General features: G+C 42.3%; 1 protein-coding gene and 1 pseudogene across 4 annotated transcripts in view; both read left to right on the top strand.

Moving 5' to 3' along the window:
• GALNT1 (polypeptide N-acetylgalactosaminyltransferase 1) overlaps window positions 1–22,983 on the top strand; it is a 206,473-nt gene that overhangs the window by 146,446 nt on the left and 37,044 nt on the right. For all 4 annotated transcript variants that reach the window (XM_032764075.2, XM_075062626.1, XM_075062625.1 and 1 more), the window contains 3 exons: window positions 1,025–1,142; window positions 3,227–3,407; window positions 14,901–15,040. In XM_032764075.2, the coding sequence (XP_032619966.1) occupies window positions 1,025–1,142; window positions 3,227–3,407; window positions 14,901–15,040 (439 nt within the window). The remainder of the gene's footprint in view (window positions 1–1,024; window positions 1,143–3,226; window positions 3,408–14,900; window positions 15,041–22,983) is intronic.
• Window positions 12,852–13,298, top strand: LOC116815592 (small ribosomal subunit protein eS24 pseudogene; annotated as a pseudogene).

Raw genomic sequence — 22,983 nt, 5'->3', positions numbered from 1 at the left:
TAAGATACTGCGCAGAACCCTCAAACTCCCAGGCCTCTGGTAGAGGACCCGAGGTTGAGGAAGACACATACCACCCATAGGGGTGAGAAGGGAATTTTTATATATATATATATATGGAAGAATACTGTCAATTTAATGTAGTCAAAGCACCCTACATACACATGAGATAACACTGATTTTGTCGTTAAAAAGCTAAGTACATTAAGTTTAGGAGATTTTGCAAGTTAGTTAGGAAATAGCTAGCACATTTTTGAGAAACTTTTTAGTAGCTGAAAAGAGGGTCGTAATGAAGCTCTATATGTATCCCTGATTAGTGTTTCTGTGAACAATGTAATATATTGAAAATAAGCATGGCCAACAGTACTTGGACTGTGATGCTTTCTTCTTGAAGAATGGTCTGAAGAAAAAACGTTTTCTTTAGAAATGAATGCCTTTTGTAAGGTGCCAGCTTTGGAGATGGACGATTTCTATCTATCCCATGGACGTTAGCAGCCTACCATCTACTTCCTCTGTCCTGACCTATAAAGAGTAGTTTTAGGGAGGAAAGACAGATGTAAGCACTGGACCCGTTAGGTTCCTTTTGCTGAAACTCGCCAACATAGCGCTAATTCAGGTATTGGGTGGACACTTATTGACTAGAACTACCGGTAAATTAAAAGTGCTGACTGAGTTCCACAGGCCACTACACGATTAGTTGACAACAGCTTTCAGTCGGAGCAGACTGAGAGGTGCTTGAACAGTTGATGTGGATGTGAAAAGCTTTATATCACACTGTTAATCACATAGGTTATCTAGTCCTCCAGGAAATGGTTTAGTTACAGTACAGTAAGATACAGATATGAAATAAAAGTAAAGAAAACAAAAGATTTGACAAAAAGAGGCAAAGGATAAAAAGTAAACTAAGTAAAAAACCCAAAGATGCTTAAATGGTATGGAAAAGATTTGGTTTATACTTTTCTCTACGTGTGTAGTCAAAATGTCCAGTATTCTGCTTTTAAAGTACTTTTACATATTTGTCTTTCAGGACACCCACAATGGCAGGAGGCCTTTTTTCGATAGACAGGGATTACTTTCAGGAAATTGGGACATATGATGCTGGAATGGATATTTGGGGAGGAGAAAACCTAGAAATTTCTTTCAGGGTAAGCAGCAATTCCTTTTGCTTTACTTCTTAATTTAGGACAGTTTAGGTTGTATAAATGGTAACTTGTCGCAGTCCTTGTACCTTTAATATCCAAGCACAGATAGCAACTTAATTTTTATGTAATTTCTTATGTGGACCATTGAAAGTGCTGTATTGTCAGCAAAGGAAAATATCAGTTATGCTGTCTACAGAGCCATGAGACAAATGTTTGGACATTAAATTTTCATTTAAAGAAAAATAAGCATTTCAAGAATAATCAACTAAGATTTGCCAGTTTAGAAGCTCTGTTAGAGTAGCATCTTGGAGAGACATTATAAACTAAGCTGACACCAGTGATGTGTGGCTTAACCTTCGAATAAAAGCTAGTATTTCCATTATAAACCCTCTTTTGGTCATTTACAACTTGATGGTTGCATCCTTTTATGGATGTGGGATCTACCTAGTATTGTCCATATTCCTGAAATATGTTCCATGTTGGGTGACTACCAAATGATAACATTTATCATTCCCTTCTTTGCTTTCAGCCAGAGTGAATGGGGGTTACTGCTAACACGGCTAAGTTAAACACATCCACAAGAATTTTAAGAGGCTATCTTTTGGGGCTCAGAGTAAAATTGAAGAGGTCTTCCAGATTAAGTTCAGATAATCTTATCGAACAAAAATTTCTGGATCTTGTTACATTTTACAGAGAAATCTAGTAATAAAAACAGGGTGGATTGATTTAAATCAGCAAGCAAGAAACCTGATTTAAATAATCAATTTTAAACTCGTTTTGCATTTTGTATATTTTTTCTTTACAAAAGGTTAATTCTCATTGGTTGCCAACCATTAAAACATGTTAATTTGCAGCCAAATGTAACTTTTAATCTAAATTTGGTACTTCTCTTTGCTAAGTAGTATGATGTACTATATGTCTTCACATTTATTTAATTATAGCTAAAAATTAAGAATTTGAATAAATATTAACTTTTTTGTTAGGTTAGAAAAAGGTAAATGACACATTTCTTATTTACTAGACTAATTTTTTACTTGTGATTTGTGTCAAGCTGCGTTAGGACCAAGATTAAAAATCTACAAAATCCAGCATTTTAAAATTATTAGTTAAATAAAACTACCTTGATTGTGCTGGATGCATAAGAAAAAAAGTTTCTCAAAACATGTTTTGCATTTAAAACTGATCTATAAAACCAAAAGAAGTATTATTTGTAGTTAGGAAGCTAAACTGATTTGTTTCTGGTCATTATGTATTTCACGATTTTAGAACTAGTGGATTTCATCCTCTCAACACCTTCCCCCCCCCCCCCCCTTCATAGATTTGAAGTGGGAAAACAAGCTTTCCTGCTTTTTCAACTCCGAATATGTTTCTCTACTTTGTATGAACTAATTATTGAACTGAACTAGTTGAATAAATTTTAAAATTAAGAAAATATTGTCCCTGCATCTGGAGAAAGGTTATTGCTGTCAAAAGCTGGTTTAGCACTTTAGTAAAAGCTGGTTCCAGGTGCTGAACCAGTTACTTTCACCAGTTCAGTGTGGCTTGACTTCCTTTAAATCTTCAGCCGCAAACATGTACTGCTTGGATATTTTATTTCATTTAAATTATTTTAGTAGATATAAGTGAGTTTAGGTCTTAGCATAGGTTGTCATAATTTCACATTTAATTAGGTTTATTTTTTAAAAAAGAAAAATGTATTTCATTAAAACAAAAACCCAGTTTAAAATTTTTAAAAATCTGATTTTTTTAAAATTTATTTTTATCCATCATGAATAGGAACTTCTTTTAGACAAAGTAACATCTTAGCTGCTTCCATTTTTCTCTTCTTGCTTTACTCTCTGAGCACTGCCATTCATCTCTAGCAGCCTCTGACTGGCATCTCAATGCTGTTGTGCCTGATGTCACTAAGTCTGCCCCCAGGCGCCCCTTAAATTCTCTTCTAGTGAGCAGGACACTAACATTTTTACTTGACTTCTGGGCAACAGAATTTTTTCCAGCTTGAAAAGAGATTAGGTACAAAAACTCTTTAAAAATCACCTTAATTGTAGCCACTTTGAATTATGCAATGACTGTTCTATAACTTTCAGATTTGGCAGTGCGGGGGCACTTTGGAAATTGTAACCTGTTCACATGTTGGACATGTGTTCCGAAAAGCCACTCCTTATACTTTTCCAGGAGGCACAGGACAGATTATCAACAAAAATAACAGACGGCTTGCAGAAGTCTGGATGGATGAGTTTAAGAATTTCTTTTACATCATTTCCCCAGGTGAGCAGTTTTTGATGTGAAATAATTCCATTCGAGAGAGATCTGTGTGTCTTCAAAAGGAAAAATAAAAATAAGTACTTCTAAATAAAAATACTGGTAATTGTGGAGAAAAGGCCTTCCAGTAAAATAAAGATCACTTAAAACAATTTATGTTAAAGGAATGATCTTGTTTAAAAAAAAAAAAATAAATCTGTTATCCTAACCAAACAGATGTGGGTGTGCCCTGAAGTCCTTTTTACATGCATATGTGAAAGTTAAGAATGAGCTTCAAGTGCACAAAAATAAAAGTGCAATGGAAAGTTGACTTGTGGAAGCGGAGTGCTGGAAGTGTAGCCAGAAGTCCAAATACATCTTATAATATCCTGAAGTATGGCCCATGGCTGCTCTCTCCCTATAACTTCAGGTTGAATAGATTACAGATGATCAGCTGACATTCGTTGCTGATTAATCAAATAAACAATTTCCTTTCATCTATCAAGAAAGGTAAAAAGCAGTCAATTTTATATTTTAGGTAAATGTATGGAAATATATATTTGTGGAAACTAGGCATCTCCTTCAAATTACTGCTTTGGCCCTCCAGAATTGTGAATGCTTTACGTTCCTGTCTTAAAGGAATAACTGTTAATTCCAAAGAAAACATTCCTTTTAACAGTCTTTCAGATGAATACTTTTAAAATAAATTAACCTTACAAAGTTACAGTATTTTGAATTGACGTTATGCATACAGTGGATTTTCTGGTGCTTTATTTGTAAAAGTAGTTTTTATTTTCTTCTTGTGAAAAACTTGATCAGTTTGCTTGTAATGAAATACTACTTTCTAATAAAGTAGACTGGTATGCTTTTAGTCAATGACCTTCTTTTGTTAAATGAAGTTAATGCTAAGTTTTCAGCCCACTTTTAATTTTTTTGTACATTTTAACTTTTTCTTGTGTTTCTTAATATATTCCTTCCTCTCTCTTATCTTAATTCCCCTCAACTTTTCTGCTTTTTCTCTGTATGTAGCAGCTCTTCCACTGAGGCTTAAGATCTGGCCCACAAGAAATCAGCAACAAGGTTGAGGGTGAGGATTCTTGGGGAGAAGCAGACTTGGCTCCCAGAAGAGCACCAGTCGGCCATAAAATCAGCTTTAATTAGTTCCCCTGTTCCTCTCAACCCCACTATCCAGTCCCTGTTTTTCTGTGATTTTTCTGTCTAGGAGCTGGTAGGAGGACAATAGAATTGAGTTTTTAAGCTGTTCTCATAGTCATACAGTTAACTCTCAATTTGCAGTTTACTTATCTGGGAGTAAGTAGTTCATCTGTAATGGTAATGGGCAGTTATTAGTTTTCACAGTATTTAAATTGGGGAGTTGACTTGAAGGCCCAGCGGAGACTGGAGAACTAATAAAAAATGTGAGCATGGTGAGTACAGAAAGGGAAGCCAGTAGGAGCCTTTTCTAAAGTAAAGAGAATAGGATGCCAGCTAGAGGAGACCTATTGGAGGTTATGATAAGAGATTAGGATTAGGGAGGTAGTATTGTGGAGGTCACAAGGAGTGAGGGAAGGATTAGTTGTTGGATGAAGGGGTTTTGGAAAACTTCAGGTATCCAAAATTTGCTTCCTTGTTTTAACCAGTCTTCTGCAGCTTTCAGTCACAAAGGTCCACTTATTCATAAAATATCCCAAAATAGGACACATTCAGTTTACCAATATGTACACTGTGATTTTTGACTTCTGGGTGCATACAAGGATGCCAGTCTCTCAGGGTGAAAATTTCATCTGGACCAACACGTTACCCATGGAAAACATGGGCTATGTTAGAAGTTACTAAAAAATGCATTAATCTGCTAGTTTAAAAGACTAGTTCTATGCATTACCTTCCATTACCAGTCACATACGTAAGACAACAAGGTAGAAAAAATAACTCACTAAATGCAGACGCTCTGCAGATTTTATTCTGGAGGAAATATACCTAAACTCAAGGGATGTTTATCAAAAGGGCTCATAAACCAGAGAGTGGAGTAGCTGAGCCACCAAACTGCAAACAACTGAGAATGGACTCTGAACAGAGAAAAAATTCAAATCATCTCAGCGTGATTAGACACTTCTGCCTGGATCTGTTCACATCCAGCAAAGACAGGAAAGCCAGAAAATTCTTCACAGAGATCAACCCAAAGCTCCAGAAAATAGTATTGCTCTACTACGTTGCTCACCCAGCAAACTACTGCACACTTTTTTCTTTCTTCCAGTTCTGGGAAAAGTAATCAAGAATAGTGAACGCTAAGAAGGAACAGAAATTCTAATAGCTCCAAACATGCCAGAAGGATTTTGCTAGTCACTACTGAAGACCTGATAGAACTAGCACAAAGTCTTTCACTCATATTTACAGACCAGATCTACTTTCTCATGAGTGTCTGAGTCACACAAATCCAAGCCACCTTAATTTTAAAGTGAAAGTCCTAGCCAAAATTTGGATGCTCAGCTGTAATAATAAGAATATTATTAGAATAAACTGGCCCATCCACCAGCCTGTTCAAAATCTTGATGAGGTCCTTCTGTTGGTACAAATATAAAAAGATCAGTTCCAGAAAACACAGGTCCCACTATCCTGGTCGTTTTTTATATGAATAATTTGACATGGCCTTTGAACTGCGTGCCATTTCTTCACTCTATCACTGTACATTCTTTTAAATCTGATATTATTTTTCAAAAGAAATCAGTAGGCCTGCAGTATGGTCCCTTCAAGACTTTCATTGAGCATTGCAGAGCTTGGTCTGTTCTTCTCCATAGATGCTTTATTTAGCAGAAGGTATTTCGTTTGGTGGTTCCTGAGAGGGAAATCCTTTGTCTGACTTCTGATTCCTGTCTTTACTGTCCCTCCACTCTATTCTCTGTACGTCTTGTTTATATCATTAGTGATGGACTGGGCAGAGGTCAAGAGTCAGAACAGAAAATCTGTTACTTGACCCAATGCACTTTGAGTAAGAGGGAAATTATTAGTTAATATGTGGGTATTTCTACAGCTTAGAAAGTACTCATCTAGCATTCCCTGAGAGCCCTGGTCACAAGTCTGGACTGCCTGATAATGTACTGCATATTAGTAGAATAGGGGGAGAGGTTAGACCCAGAGAGGAGATCAGGTGATACATTTTCCATGGCCTCTGATCATTTGGTTATAGGAAAGCATTTCCTATTCTAAATAAGGATTAGTATAAAAAATATTATACACACTATAGTTACATGTGATTTCTGATGCTTTTTGTACGCTCTTCTGCTACAATCAGTTGCCTGTTTCCTAGTGCAGTTCGGCATCCAGGAAAAGACAAGCAAAGCCACTGATGGTTTTTTAGTTTCTCATCTATTTCCTGTTTAATGTAGTCTCCAGTTTGCCGGATACAATATTCAAGGCTGGCTCCAGGCACCAGCTCTTCAAGCAGGTGCTTGGGGTGGCCAAGGGAAAGGGGTGGCATGTCTGGCTCTTCGGCGGCAGGTCCCTTGGTCCCTCTCGGAGGGAAGGACCTGCCACCGAACTACTGCCAAAGACGGTTTTTTCCCTCATGGAGCAAATTAAGCAAAAAAGGCTTGCCTTAGTGTTTTCTACACTAGGATTGTTCTAATCAAACATTGTTTCCATATTAATAATGGTTTGTTTACTGCCCTCAATTGTCGTTATTGAATTGTTGCCAAGTTTGATGGGCTGGCGGTAGGCGGCCTATACAGAAAAAGTAACAAAAAAAGCTAGAGATAAATTGCAAATAAATTTCAGCAGAATTATGTTTGGTGATTCTTTGGACATTTTTATGTAAAATAGTCTGAATTTTTAAGCATGCCAAACCTCTACTTGCTCTTCGGCAAATGAGAATTAAAAAACAGGCTCTGTTAAAACAGTCTGGGTCACAACATAAATGTAAGGCTACTGCTTCATATGACTTGATTCATAGATAGATTGAAAGGAGTTTGCAAAAGATTACGAAAGACAGTCTTCTGTATTATTTATGGAGAATTATTTGCTTTGGAAATGGGTATTTTCCTAGCTTGAGGTATTGTGCAAATTTCCTCTGTAAGAAGAAAGAAACAAAATGGAAACAACATTGAAAATGGGACAAAGGAGCATGGTGAAACATTGTGATATAAGTGCAGCAATTTGTACTTACAAATGTCTAACACAATTAAAATGTATGTTCAGTGATTCATCCTATTTTAGTTTGTTTTTCTACTACTATTCTGAGTCATGGTTAATTCAAGTATGCAAATATATTGATAAATTGAAATGGATTTAAAAGGTCACTGCTTATCATTGTCCTCCTCAAACACCCAGAATGCATTTCCCCACTGAAAACCATCAACAAATAACGTGTCCCTGGTGTCACTAACAGAAATCTCTCCAAACTCATATGTGCGCAGTCTTGAAGGAAAATATTGTACACACTGTGCCATTTACCTTTTAGTTTAGCTGGGTGTCTAATGATTGCTCAACGACTTTCTCTCCTTTAGTCACATACAGACTATAGGCACTTTGGTTTGTTCACATTATGAGAATATGAAGATTAACCTATAATTATGGATTATTTTGTTATGGATTATTTTAATGTTTTGAGTATTTTTGCAGCTTTCCTATATTTTTTTTATCTTTTGTCTCCCTGCGGGTTTTAACATAATTGCCCTTATTTTTGTCTGCGTTTGGGTTTTTGTCTTTTTCAGCTATAAAAAAGCTAAATCGGGCATTTACAATGCACAGCCTTTAGTTGGTTGAGCCCACAGCTTGTTGGAACTTTCTTTGTGAACACTGGCATTCTATTCTGCATAGGTTTTTGGGTTTTTTATACCACAGTCCTCACTGAAGTACCTGAGCACATTGTAATAGTGCTTTAAGCAATGTGATTACATATTAGTTACGTATTGTGTTCTTATCCTATCTCCAGAGGTAGAAGCATGTGAAGTAGTATAGTGTCTTGTTTTGTTTGTTTGTAGTGTAGTGTCTTTCTGTTGCAATTTGTTTATATTAGGGAAGGCAAGGTCAAAGAAATGTGCCTTGCACTTTTGAGCAGAAAGTGATGAGGTTTGTGGTGGTAGTTCTTTCCTGAGGGAGTTCATTCCACAGTCTGACTGCCTCTGAAAAAGGTTGTGTCTTGAACAGACGATCTTTACTCTTATTGTTGAGTTTCACTGTGCCAGAGGAGCTCTAAAAGGTCTTTTAGGTACTGAGCCTAGGTCACAGAATGCTTTGAGACCTTAAACTTGATTCAAATTCAATGGGAAGCCACTGTAGAAAGTGAAGGACAGATATTATGTGGTCACAGTAGCCTGTGTTGCTGAGGAGATGCAGCAGAGTTTTGAACTAGTTGCAGTTTCCCAGTTGCTGAAGCATAACTTGTGGCTGTAGTGGTGTGAGCCCTCGGTTTCAGTGAAATGAATCCAACAGTACTCCTAGACCAGGGGTTCTCAAACTGGGGGTCGAGACCGCTCAGGGGGTTGCAAAGTTATTACATGGGGAGTCACGAGCTGTCAGCCTCCACCCCAAACTCCGCTTTGCATCCAGCATTTTATAATGGTGTTAAATATATAAAAAAGTGTGTTTTTAATTTATAAGGGAGCTGGGAGTCGCAGTCAGAGGCTTGCTATGTGAAAGGGATCACCAGTACAAAAATTTGAGAACTACTGTTCTAGACTACAGACTGAATTGACCAGTTGTGGATATGAACATGCTGTCCAAGGAGACTGCAACATGGCTGCAAGCTCCTCAAAATATTTTCCTCCAGGACACCAGTATCAACTCTGTTTTGCTCAGACTCAGCCAGGTATACTTCATCCGTGAGCTGGTTTCATGCAAGTACTGGGCCGTGGTGGTGGTGGTAGTGTGGTAGTTATATGATGAAGGATAAGTAGAGCTGCGTGCCATCTGCATATTGCTGGCATTTGAGTCCATGTTGTCTCACCAGCTCACCTACTGGTTGCATGTAGATGTTGGAAAAATACTGGAGTGAGAAAATTGATCCTTTTGGAACCCCGCAAGTGAGGGGACTAATGGTGGAGGTTGCAATTTCCCATCACTGTTCTTAAGGTTTATCCCTCCTAGAAGGACTTATACCATTTTAGCTCATTGCCCTGGACTCCGGCCACCTCTTAGGTGAGACAGCGATGTCTCATGGTCACTAATATCAAATGCTGCACAGAGGTCTAGGAAGGTGAGAATGGATATTTGTCCTCTGTTCATTGACAGGAGGAGATCATCCAATGCCACTAAAGCAATTTCAGTTCTTCAGGTGATTGCACATGTCCATTCCACTTCAGGTGGGTGTGCACCCACTGCACTAGTCGGAGATTTTTCTCTTAGCAGTACCCTGTTGGAGTTGCGCATGCACCTTCCACTGCCTCATACTGCTGCATGATGACATAAAGGCAGGAGCCCTGAGTTGCTTCTTAGGGCTCATGATAAGTAGTTGGGGAACACTGACTTGCTTCTGCAAGATTCTCCCTTTTCAAGGAATTTCTTTTTTTATTGTAAACAGTTAATTAGTGGTATTCATTAGTATTAGTATAGGTTTTTCTTATTAGAGGTTGTCAACTCTGGCAGCTGGGCCGTTGAGACACCCAGTATGGTCCCAGCTATTTTGGTGCAACAACAGCACCAGAAATATCTCTGTGCTGGACTCTTCAATGGTCTGAGACAAGCCAGCTGGGTTCCAGTGGAACCTCAAGCCCTGGCTACTTATTTACATCAGAGTCATGATCAACCCTTGGTACCGTGGGGCACTAGATCTTCTGCGCATCCAGTGTTTTCTTGACTGGTGCAGTCCAGGGTTGAACCCATCATGCTATCCCTGCTGCTCATGTGTCCAGAACACTCCTGGACCTTGACACAACACCACCATGATCAAGCAACTCTGGGTCTGAAGTACAATATTATGCCTCTTGCTCGTGGGATAGACAATGACAATGTCCTTTGCCTTCATCAAGGAAATTCCATTAACAGTACCCACCAGATTTCTAGAGGCAGGGACCATTGGAGTAGTTGTTGCTGGGGTCCTGTGCCACACGCATGACCTTACTGAAACCTGTGGGACGTGCCTCCCACTTCCAGGTCCTCCCGAATTCCGCAGCCTTTCAGATCTCCTGGCACGGGGTTCCCAAACTGTATTGTGTATCCCTGGAGAGGTATGCAAGACGTCTATCATAAGACCATTAATGGCTATTAGCCAGGATGGGTAACGAATGGTGTCCCTAGCCTCTGTTTGTCGGAGGGTGGAGATGTATGGCAGGAGAGAGATCACTTGATCATTATCTATTAGGTTCACTCCCTCTTGGGCACTTGGCATTGGCCACTGTTGGTAGACAGGATACTGGGCTGGATGGACCTTTGGTCTGATCCAGTATGGTCGTTCTTGTCTATGAAATCATCATGGCAAATATCCTCTCTGCTTTCAAGAGCTAAGAGAATCGAGACACGATACCATATCACTTCTCAATGCTTATAAGGTTTTTATACTCCTCCTTTGCCAGGTTCCTTAATTGTCTTGGCAGTGAATGAAAGAGCAGGTCAGAGTGAACCCTCTTCTACCTAAAAGGACAAAAACTCAAGATAAATTAGATCATTTTGGTAGGAAAAATTTATCCCACATTTGGTATACAATTCATATCACTAATCAACAAACCTTATTGGCGGGCTACAACTTCTCACTGTGGGCCAATATGCTAAAGTTCTCAGACAAGTTGGCAGAGGATGCCAGGCAAGAATTCCGAGCAGTGTTAGATGAAGGCAGCCTGATGGCTCGGACCTCTCTGCGAATATCCTTAAATGGGGCAGATTCAGCATCCAGAGTCATGGCATCTGCAGTGTGTGTGTGCAGATGTTTATGATGTCAGTCCGCTGGTCTCCCACAATAGAGTTCCAGCAGATGATCCAAGATCCTCCATTTCAGTGGTTCTACACTCTTGTACAAGATGGATGAGATGCTCCACAGTCTCAAAGATTTGAAGACCATTTAAAATCATTGGGAATTTATGCTCCTTTCTCTTAAACAAAGCAATTCCTCTCTGTCTCTGCCGAGATGCCTGTCTTTCCCACCAAGGCCACCTGACCACTCTAGCAAATGAGGAAAAAGCCCCAGGAGAAGACCATCATGTCCTCAGTTTTCTTCTTTTGGGGGGGTTATTCAAGACAGACTGGAAATCCCAGTCTGTTTGCCTGCCTTGTCAAGGACATACCAGTTTCTCCATCCCCTATTTTTCCCAATAGGTTATCCAACTTCCTCTGTCCTCTTCCAAGAACTACAGTCTCTTCTCCATTTGGGAACTATAGAAGAGGCTATGTCTCTTCAGTGAGAGTAGGGTTTCTGTTCACGCTACTTCCTGATTCCAAAGGCAAAAGGAGGTTTCAAGCCCGTTCCATGACCCATCCTCCTTCTTATCATCAGTGTCTGACTGGTGGGTCTGGGATGATTCTGCCCTTTATACCAATGTGCCGAGATTACCATGGTACTGCAAGGCAGCAGAGGATGCAGATATAATGCCCCGATGGATACCGCTAAGGGAAAAATCTCCAACACTGTGTATGCACACACCTGAAGTGGAATGGACATGTGTAACATCTGAAAGAACAGCAGTGACAGCACAGGTTAGTAACTATTTTTTCCCATGTTTTGACCTAGATCCTGATTGTGCAGTGTTTAGGATGTTGGCCTCTGTTAGATGAGTGTATAGTCTGCCTTTGGTTAGCTTCTGTATGAGCTTACTCAGGAATTACAGGTTTGACACTGGGTGATAGTTGGCTATGCCTGATATCTCCAGAGTGGGTTTCTTCAGTGTTGATCAAACTGTTGTGTGTTTGAAGGAGGAAGGGACATTTCTTTCTCTGAATCAGGTGGTGGGTATTTAAAACTACTTGGACAAATATCACAATTGTACACCATTGAATGTGATTTTTTTTTTAAATTTTTTTTCATAGTTATGACTTGAATTCTTGTTGTCACTTAGTAATGTGACAGAGTTGTAATAGCATTTTTCCAAAGGTCAGTATAACCGATTCTGTGCATGAATGAATGTAGAATACTCTAAAGTTACAAGAGACCCGTTCCTTTGTCTTGAGGCATAATGACAAATAAATGCTTCATCCATCAGCTACTTTTTTCCAACCGAAAGGTGAGGAACTATATACTTCAGCTATGTTTTATGTCGTACTTGTTCATCAAGGAAGCCTTTCCTTTTATTTTTTCACCTTGATTTATGAAAAAATATTGAAGTTGATTGGAAAAGGCTCCTTTTGGTTCCTTGCAGGTATTTTAGAGCTTTGTGCTGATGGATGTGATAGTGTCTTCATTCCATCCCAGCAAACTGAGAAACAGCAAGTGCTGACAGTACACCAGGTTTTATTCCAAATTCTTTCTCCAAGGATGATGATTTTTCAGGCTATATCTTCGCACTCATAATTTGGGAATTCACTACAAGGCTTTCCTCGCTCCCTCGGAGAGAGCTAGCCACAGAGATGAATGACACGGTGACCAGAACCAGGAAGTTCATGACTAATAGACTGCTTCAGCGTAAGCAGATGGTGATTAATGTTCTTCATCCTGGAAAGGCCACAGTTCCCAAAACTGAAATCAGGGAAAAGCTAGCAAAAATGTACAAAACAACACCAGATGTCATTTTCGTCTTTGGCTTCAGAACCCATTTTGGTGGTGGCAAGACGACAGGCTTTGGCATGATTTATGATTCCCTTGACTATGCAAAGAAGAATGAACCAAAGCACAGACTGGCCAGGCATGGCTTGTATGAAAAGAAGAAGACTTCAAGAAAACAGCAAAAGGAGCGGAAGAACAGAATGAAGAAAGTCAGGGGCACAGCCAAGGCAAATGTTGGTGCTGGCAAGAAGTGAGCTGGCAAATGAAAATAAGAGAGACTGAGTTATCCTGCAAAGCTAACAAGAGAAGATGGTGAACTACAAGGCAAGCTTACCACAAATATTTGTCCCCACATCTTTACTCCCATCTTGGTACAACCCTTCTGTACATTTTGGGTGAGCACAAACTCTTAGTAATCTTTTGTAGGGGAGAAAATTATTAATCCGTATTTCTTGTTCTCAGAACATATAGCTATATTCCTCCACCCCCTTTCAAGTTGGGGAATATTTTTTTCACGTTTTAACTTTTTTGTGAATCTTTATTCAGCTACGATATCACTCACTGCTATAAGTGGGTAGCTATGCAGCTCTTTATGGTGAGTTAGTTTAATGACTCAATATTCCAAAGCTAGCATACTGTAACTCAGTCACACAAGAACAGGAATGCCAGTGGTGATGGTTCTTCTATTATAATTATCTTAAAAGAACTTGGATTACAAAAACCTACATTTTCTTACTTTTATATGAAAATGCGGTCTCCATAAAACAAAATTGTCAGTCTCCCAATCTGTAGGCCAGACCTGGTCCACTTGATGTATTTATATGGTTCATATGGCATATTTAGCTTGTGTAGAAATCACAAGTTTCATTTGTTTTTAAAAAAGTACATTTCTAGCCTGTATGCTGTTGAGGATAAGAGTGAAACTATGAACAGTTTGAGTGTAAATTGTTTCAGTTTTTGAGTTGCAAAATCCCCTGTTCCCATTAATCTCATTGAGGTATTAACTTGAGTGCCTAATTATGATATTTTAAATGTCAGCATTAATTATTTAATTGCTGATCATTTTAGCAAATGGGATGGGAAGGACTGAGATTCAAGTGCACATGTGAGAAGGTTTCTGAAGGAAGGGAAGTATCCGAGGAAAGAAAGAGATTCAAAGACCAGGAAATGGGGGAAGGAGGTAAAGAGGGGTAAGAAACAGGGTAGAAATAATGGCAGTCCTAAATATTAGCAGACTTCCTATCTAATGATCATGAGTGCAACAATAAGGTACTGAACAAATAATAACTAGAAGGTTAGTTATATAAAGTCCATATTCTACCCTAGTTCTTTGTGCAGACCTCTCATAGACTCAAGTGAGAGTTGTACTATGGTTGGAGAACATAATATGTGGTCCCAAATTTATAGCCTGGCCAACACAGCTTCATTAAAAGTGGAATTCTGCCTTCAGCATAGAAAGACCCAGATGTATATTATGTAAGAATTATCCTGCAAGTTATGGTGATAATGATTAAAGGTTTCATCTTTTTCTTCCCTGTTAGCTGAGTCAGTGATTTGTATGTAAATTTTCCATCATATACCAATAAGGAATTGTCATATGTCATACAGATTCAGTGGCTTAGCCTTTCCTGTGCTTAGAAAAAAAGGTACAAGCAGTAGTCTCTACTGTGTGACTTTTCCTCCAGGTAAACAAGAATTTTTTTAAAAAAATACACTATATTAAAAAAAAAAAAATTCCTGTCTGCCTTTGCCATAGAGATGTATTTAGCTGGCTTGTTACGGACAAAGAATATTTGAAACATGTAACATGTATTGATCACATTTGAATTATCCTATTAAAATTCAACAGTTTAAAATTCACTAGCAAACACTATGAAATAAAACATTTTTCTCTACAGGAGTTACTAAGGTAGATTATGGAGACATATCATCACGCCTTGGGCTAAGACATAAACTGCAATGCAAGCCTTTCTCATGGTACCTGGAGAATGTATATCCCGATTCCCAAATTCCACGCCATTATTTCTCTTTGGGGGAGGTAAGGATTATTTTTAATTACATACTTTTAATTTTCCTTTTTGTAAGGGATATCACACCATAACATCCAATTTTTGAGATCCCATTTGAATAGTAAAGCTGAAGTCAGTGTCTCCAGCATCAAAGTGCAATATCTCACAGTTCCATGTCTTTCATCTGTAAAATGATATATTTGACGTGAATAGTTTGGTGAAATATTACCAAGTGGTTGACCCACAATGTCAAAGGTTGGGATTTCTTGTCCCTATTTACAGCAGTATTAAATTAGCATGGAAGAGCTTTGTAGACAATCTTTTAGATACTAGTGCATATTTTATTTATTCAGTTTCATTGATATGTGCATGGTGCTTTACAAACAGTTAAAACTAACAAGGAGCTTAGGGCTTGTCTACATGGCACACTTGTGCAACAGCTGAGATATAAATTCTGGTGCGCCCCAGTGTGTCATATTGTCTCTGTGGATCCTGATGGCGCACACACTAAAACGTTTAGTGCGTGCCGTCAGGATCTACGCACACAGTGCATGACACATTGGTGCCCATTACACCCTGGTGTGTACTCGTGTACAGAGTAGAGAAGGCCGTAGTTGCATTAGACAGAAAACATCAAGGGAGTACAAATAACAAAGCATGAAAAAAGAAGTTCTTCGAGGGCTTTCTCATGTCCATTCCATGTTAGGTATGTGCACACTGCGTGCACTGTTGCTGGAGATTTTTTGCCTCAGTGGTATCTGTTGGGCCGGCTCTAACGTCCTCTGGAGACAGGTATTTATGCGTCGGCATAAGGGACACCACGAGTCCCACACCCTCTGTTCCTTCTTTCTGCCTGTGACAGTTGCTGGAACGACCATTCTTGCTATGTCAGGGCTTTTTTCCCAGTGGTTTTGGACTCTTCTTCATTTGTGGTTATCATAGTTTAGTGTATACAGTTCTTATAATTAATGTTAGTGTATATAATGGTGTAAATAGTTCTTATCACTGAACGACTTATTCGCCCCAAGAGCCTTGGGCTTCAAGCCTTATGCCTCCGGTGGCAAACCTATGCCAGTGAGTGACCCACACTTCAGCTACTTGAAGTATCGGGGGAAACTTACATGAGGGACAAGTGCTAGATCTGCCAGGACTTCCAGCCCGGCACTAAAAAGTATAGACACATTAAGCTGAAGGCTGTCTTCATGAATGCCTCCCTCAGATGAGTCTTAGAGCCTAGTCACTCCATTGGTGTGAAGTTTCACCTGGCACCATTCACAGTCTCCAGTGCCAAGGAAGAAGCATAAGAAGCAGCACATCAAGAGGATGCTCACCAGTGCAAACGAGAGACAAGCAGAGAGAAGACAGCAGAGAGACCTGCAGCAGGCCACTCATCCTTGCACAGGCCAGTGATGGCACCGTTGATTCCGCCTAGAGCATTGAGTCCGGTGGGGGACCCTCCACCGACACCCAGAAGCCACCGTGGTGCCTGTGGTTTGACGATTCTTCTTCGAGTGCTTGCTCATATCAATTTCAATTAGGTATGTGTGTGCTGTGTGCACAATCGTCAGAAGATTTTTACCCTAACAACACTCAGTGGGTCGACTGAAGCGCCCCCTGGAGTGTCGCCTTTACAGTGCCAGATATATACCCTAGCTGACCCAGCACCCTCTCAGTTCCTTCTTACCGTCCGTGACGGTTGTTGGAACTGTGGAGCGCGGCTTAACTACCCTAGCTTATAGTATAGCACTCGTTTATAGTTTTAAATAGTTATAAAAATAGTTGTTGTTTTTGTTCTTTAGTAGTATTGTTTTTTTATTGTAAATAGTTGTTGGGGGTAAGGGGCTCCTGCCTTTCCCTCCCTCCCAGTACCCAGGCTGATGCCTAGGTCTCCGGGTTTCAAACCGTGCTCGGCCTGCCTTAAACCAGTGCCTACAGGAGATCCCCACAACTCCTGTTTGAAGTGCTTGAGGGAATCCTATCAGTCTGATAAGTGCTGCATTTGCAAGGCATTCAAGCCACAGACTAAAGAGGAGCGGGATTTTCACTTGAAGCATCTCCTTATGGAAGTGGCACTTAGCCCTATGTCCTCAGCTCCACGCTGAGACCCAGCGCTGACCTCATCATTTCGAAGCACACCTGCGGCACTGGAAGGGTCAGCACCGCGTCCAGACACCGGCAAAGATTCCCTGCACCGAACATCTCTGGCACCTCTACCAGTGTGGCTCTGCTCACTGTCTTTGGGACCAAAGAAGCAGCATAAACAACCTGATGCTCACTTACAGTTGCTGGCACCACCAGTGCCTCCCTCGGAGCTGCGTCCCTGTTGGACCGTCCTGTAAAGGCACCAACCCGAGTACCGATGACTCCAGCACCACAAACGCCGTCAAGTCCAATACATGTAAGCTCCTGGTGCGCACCGTGGTCGAGCTCAGGCTGCCATCCACTCCGGAGACTTTCTCCATGGCACGCAACCTGATTGTGCTCACCGAGCCGAGCCCGTCGCAACCTTTGGTGCCGCCGGTACAGGCTGTTCCCCCAAAAGGAAAGCCCTCCGTGATGTGTCCTCGGTCAGAGTGACACAGGACAGCACCGATCCCAGTCCGAATCCCGGTCACGGTCCTGATCCAGACGCTGGTTGCGTTCCTGGCACTGCTCGTAGTCCCACCACCGGTCACCATCTTGGCGCCGGTCGCACTCGCGGCGCTGCTCTGCCTCGCAAAGATCTTCTTCCTGGTACAGTCGATACCGGTCCAGATCCCGGCACTGATCTCGATGCCAGTCCGGGCACCAATCTTCTCGGAATCGATCCGAGCACCGTTCCACTCATAGATCTTTGTTGAGGTCCAGATCTGCCTCCCAGCACCGATATGACCATCGGTCCCGATCAGGACCGCGGTACCGCTTGAGACCACGGCGCTAATCGCCATCTCCGCAGCACGAGGCGGTACCACATTACAAGGTGACCCAGCATACACGCTCGGCTCCACCTTGCCCATCCCGTCACACCTCAAGGTCATCCCAGGCAGAAAGTGGCTTCCATGTCCAGGACCAAGATGCGGACAGTGCTAGCCAATGGCACGATGAGGGACAGGACCCTGGTCAGGGACCTCTGCAATGGTCCTTTTGGGCATACCATCAGGTGTCCCCTCGGGGGCTTCTCGCTCTGCCCCTCGGAGCCCCTGGTACCTGAGACCACTGTGAGTCGCCCTCCCCTGGGTGGTTCGGAGGCGACAGCTCTGCCTTCAGCTCAGGCCCATGACCCCAGCGTGGTGGACCTAGGGCAACCGGACCTTCCCCAGGACCCGTTAGTCCCAAGTGTTTCCTCCTCCTCTTTGCCCAATGAGACGGTGGCGGGTACGTCCTCCTCTGGCCCCCCACCTATAGATCTCTGTGCACACCAGGAGTTGCTCTGCAGGGTGGCACAAAACATGAGCCTCCAGGTGGAGAAGCTGATGGAGGTCGAGGATCCTGTAGTGGACATTCCCTCGGCCGACACTCCGACCAAAATAGCCTTGCTCTTTATCCGGACTGTTCAGGCTAATGCCACTACAATCTGGCAATCTCCAGCCTCTATTCCTCCGACTGTCAAAGGGTGGAGAGGAAGTATTTGGTCTCCTACAAGGACTACAAATACTTTTATATTCATCCCCAGCCATGCTCCCTCGTTGTACAGTCGATTAACGGAGAGGGAAAGACACAGCCAACAAGTTCCCGCTCCTAAATCCAAGGACGCTAGACGTCTGGATTTATTTGGGCACAAAATTTATTCTACTGGCCGTTTGCAGCTCAGGGTGGCTAACCAGAAGCCCCTCTTGAGCTGCTACAATTATAATACCTGGAACTCAGTGCAAAAGTTCGAAGAGCTTATTCCTCAGGAGTCTAGAGAGGAGTTTGGGGCCTTACTAGAGGAGGGCAAGAAGGTAACCAGAACATCCTTGCAAGCCTCAATAGATGGTACAGACTCGGCGGCTAGGATTCTAGCCTCGGGCGTAACTATGTGCCACATCTCGTGGCTACAGGTCTCCAGTCTCTCACCGGAACTGCAGCAGACTATTCAGGACCTATCCTTTGATGGCCTTGGTCTGTTTTTGGACAAGATGGACTCCAGACTTCAGAGTCTGAAGGACAACCGGGCCATCATGCGTTCACTGGGCATGCATCCCCCAGTGACGTAACATAGGCCCTTCCGACCTCAACCCCAGCGCACCTACCCTAATCCCTGGCCTAGACAGGACTTCTCTAGAAGACGTGGCCGGGGTGGTAGGCAGAGACAGTCTGTCCTCAGACGGCCACAACGAGCCCCCCCCCCCCCCCCGGCCAAACCATCGGCAGGGTCCAAACAAAATTTTTGAAGATGCGCCCGAGGGCGGAGCACCAGTCTCCTTCCAGGATCCTTCCCCACCTTTCAACAACCCCCTCTCCTATTTCCTCCCTGTGTGGTCCCGTATAACATCAAACCACTGGGTCCTACATACAGTGGAAATTGGATACCGCCATCAGTTTGTTCCACCACCACCACCCTCCCTCCCCATCCCTGTTCAGGGACCCCTCTAACTAGCAACTCCTTCTACAGGAGGTGCAAACACTCTCAACTATTGGAGCTATAGAGGAGGTTTCAAGGGAACTTAGGGGCATGGGGTTTTACTTACGTTATTTTCTAGTTCCTAAGACACAATGCGGGCTACCGACCATCCTGGACCTGCGCAGACTCAACAAATTCATGGTAAGGTTGAAGTTCCTCATGGTTTCCCTGGGGACCATTATGCCTACCCTGGAGACTGGTACGCCGTCGTCGACATGAAGGACGCGTACTTGCACATAGCGATTTACCCACCGCACAGGCGTTTCCTTCACTTTGTGGTCAACCAACAGGACTTCAAATTTACCATCTTTCCCTTCGACCTATCCACAGCACCAAGGTCTTTAGAAAGTGTATGGCCATCGTAGCTGCATCATTTTGTCGACATTAGATCCAAGTGTTTCTGTACCTCAACAAGTGGCTCATTCGGGGTCACTCCAAGGACCAGGTGCAATCTCATGTTTGGTTCACCATGAGCTTGCTCAGACAGCTGGGCCCTCTGCTCAAGATCGAAAAGTCCACTTTGGAGCCGACCCAAAGAATAGACTTCATTGGAGCAGTCCTATATTCAAGACTCGCCCGTGGGTGCCTACTGCACGCCTGCTTCCAGTCCATGGCGAGCATTATCTATGGCCTCCAAAGCTTCCAGACCTCAACAGAACAGACATACCTCAGTCTCCAGGGACGCATGGCGTCTTGCACCTTCGTGACCAGACATGCGAGACTGCATCCCCATCCACCTCAGGCCTGGCTCTCAACCATATACCTCCCAGGCCGGGACAACATGGACACAGTGGTCACAGTACTGCAGAAAGTCTTAGCCTCCCTGGTCTGGTGGCTGAACCCCTACTCGGTATGCGAAGGGGTACCATTTCATGCCCCGCAGCCCTCCCTAGTCCTAACCACTCCATTCATCTCAAGGCATCACATCTCCTGGGAACTCGAAATGTGCTGACAGATCACCTCAGCAGATGCTTTTCCTCTCACTGCAAGTGGTCCCTCACTACAAGAGATCACCAGATTAATCTTCCAAAGGTGGGGGCCTCTCCAGGTAGACCTGCAAAACAGAAAGTATCATCTCTCTGTGGTAACTCCACTCTTGCTCCCATTTTGCCCAGACATAATTTCACAAGATTATGGCTGGTTGTTTCATTTAACCTTGCCTCCCTGCATCTGTCTACATGGATGCTGCTTGGCTGAATCCTGAAAAACAGGCCAACTCAGAACAGTTTTAACAGATCTTGTTAGGCAGTAGGAGGCCTTCCACCAGGGCTACCTACTTGGCCAAATGGACGCATTTCTCTTGGGTTTCTGAATGTGCGATCTCTGCATCTCGATCTTCCGTTCAGTCTATATTGACTGACTGTGTGCTTCGCTTAAGGCAGCAAGGCCTGGCCCTCTTTATCTGTTAAAGTGAACTTAGCAGCCATCTGAGCCTTCCATCCTACAGTGAACAGCAGGTCAGGGTTTTCCCATGAGATGACAGTTCAGTTTCTCAAGAGGCTGGAGGGGTTATATTCTCAGGTCCGCAAGTCAGCCCTCCCGCTGGGAATTAAAACTTGATTCTATCAAAGCTCATGGGTCCCTCCTTTGATCTGTTAGCTTCATGCCCCCTGCTGCTTCTGTCTTGGAAGATTTCCTTCCTGGTGGTGATCACCTCGGCCAAAAGGGTCTCTGAAATCAAGACCCTTACATCAGAACCGGCCTATGCGGTATTTTTTCAAGGACAAGATCCAACTGTGCCCCCATCCGGCCTTCCTGCCGAAAGTGGTATCACAATTCCAAAACAACTAGGACGTTTTCCTGCCAGTCCTCTTTCTGAAACCTCACAAGAACTCTGAGGAACGACCGCTTTACCCATTGGATTCCTAGGCATGCTCTCGCCTCTTATCGAGAGGACTAAATCTTTCCGCAAATCCACATAGCTTTTTGTGGCAATACCGAAGAGGATAATAGGGCTACGTGTGTTAGCCCAGAGGATCTTGTCCTGGATTAACCTCCTGTGTCTGGGCTTGCTATGAACAGGCAAAGTTTCTGCCTCCAGCGACCTTAACTGCTCTTTCCACAAGAGCCCAGGCCACATCAGCAGTGTTCCTGCTAATCAAGACCTCTACAGATCCCACAACCTGGTCATCGATGCATACTGTTGCATCCCACTTTGCCATCACCCAACAGGCCTGAGATGACGCCAGTTTTGGAAGAGCAGTGTTGCAGTCAGTATGTCCATGAACTTTGAGCCCATCTCCTGGGGTACAGCTTATGAGTAACCTAATATGGAATGAAAATGAGCAAGCACTCAAAGGGGGAGAAGAGAAAAAGGTTGCCAGCCTTTCATAATGGCTGTTCTTTGAGATGTGTTGCTCATGTCCATTCCATGACCCACCCTCCTACCACAAGAAGTCTGGTTAACTCCAACAGTAAAAGCGGGGCGGGGGGGGGCAGCACATAAACACGACTCCAGAGGGTGCTAGAGACGGCCCAACAGAAAAATCTCTGGCAACGGTGCACACACCTAATATGGAATGGAGATGAGCAACACCTCTCAAAGAACAATAGTTATGAAAGGTTAGTAACCGTTCTTTAATGCAGCGAGACAATGGTTGCAACAGTGAAAGAGTAGGAAATAAGTTTGTTAGACATGTATAGAAATGCAGGAATGGTCATACCAGATCAGATCAGTGGTTCATCTAATCCATTCTTTTGTCTCTGAGTGTGACCAGTTCCAAATACTTCAAAGGAAAGTGCAAGAAACCTTGTAATGGACAATTAAGGAGTAACTTGCCATAAGTAAGGTGGAGTTTCCTCTGAATACTGTAAACAAGTAGTGCTTTAGTACTCTGGTGCATAATAATTTACATCCTATGTAACAAGAACATCTGTGATCACTTTATCTATACAAATATCTAATCCTTTTTTTAAAAATTTACTAGGTTCTTGGCTTCTATTGTATCTAGTGACCAAGTCCCATGGCTAATTATGCTTTACAAATTCAAAACAAATTTCAATTTTAAATGTTACATCTTTCAATTTCATTGACTATCTCCTTGTTTTTATATTATGAGACAAAGGGACATATAGGACATCCGAGTTCACCTTCCATAGTGCCAACCGTGGTTTTGTATACCTCTTATTTCCTCTCTAAACTAAACAGACAAATCTCTTTTATCTAGGGGGTATCTTTTATGCCTCTAATTTTTGTAGGTTATCTCTGAATCTCCGTATTTCACCGATGTCTCTTTTGAGGTAGAGTGACCGGAACTAAACATAGTAGCTAGAGAATGTACATTTGATTGACAAAATGGCATTTTGATTTTTTTCTCCATCTTTCATACAGTTTCATACGTGCTTTGAATTTTTGACTGCTTGTGCACACTTGAGTAGAGTTTTTTGTTG

Source organism: Chelonoidis abingdonii, chromosome 2 (assembly GCF_003597395.2).
Source record: "Chelonoidis abingdonii isolate Lonesome George chromosome 2, CheloAbing_2.0, whole genome shotgun sequence".
In the NCBI taxonomy this organism is placed as follows: Eukaryota; Metazoa; Chordata; order Testudines; family Testudinidae; genus Chelonoidis; species Chelonoidis abingdonii.
Note: the sequence above shows the minus strand (reverse complement) of the source record. Positions and strands in the feature narration are given on the sequence as shown.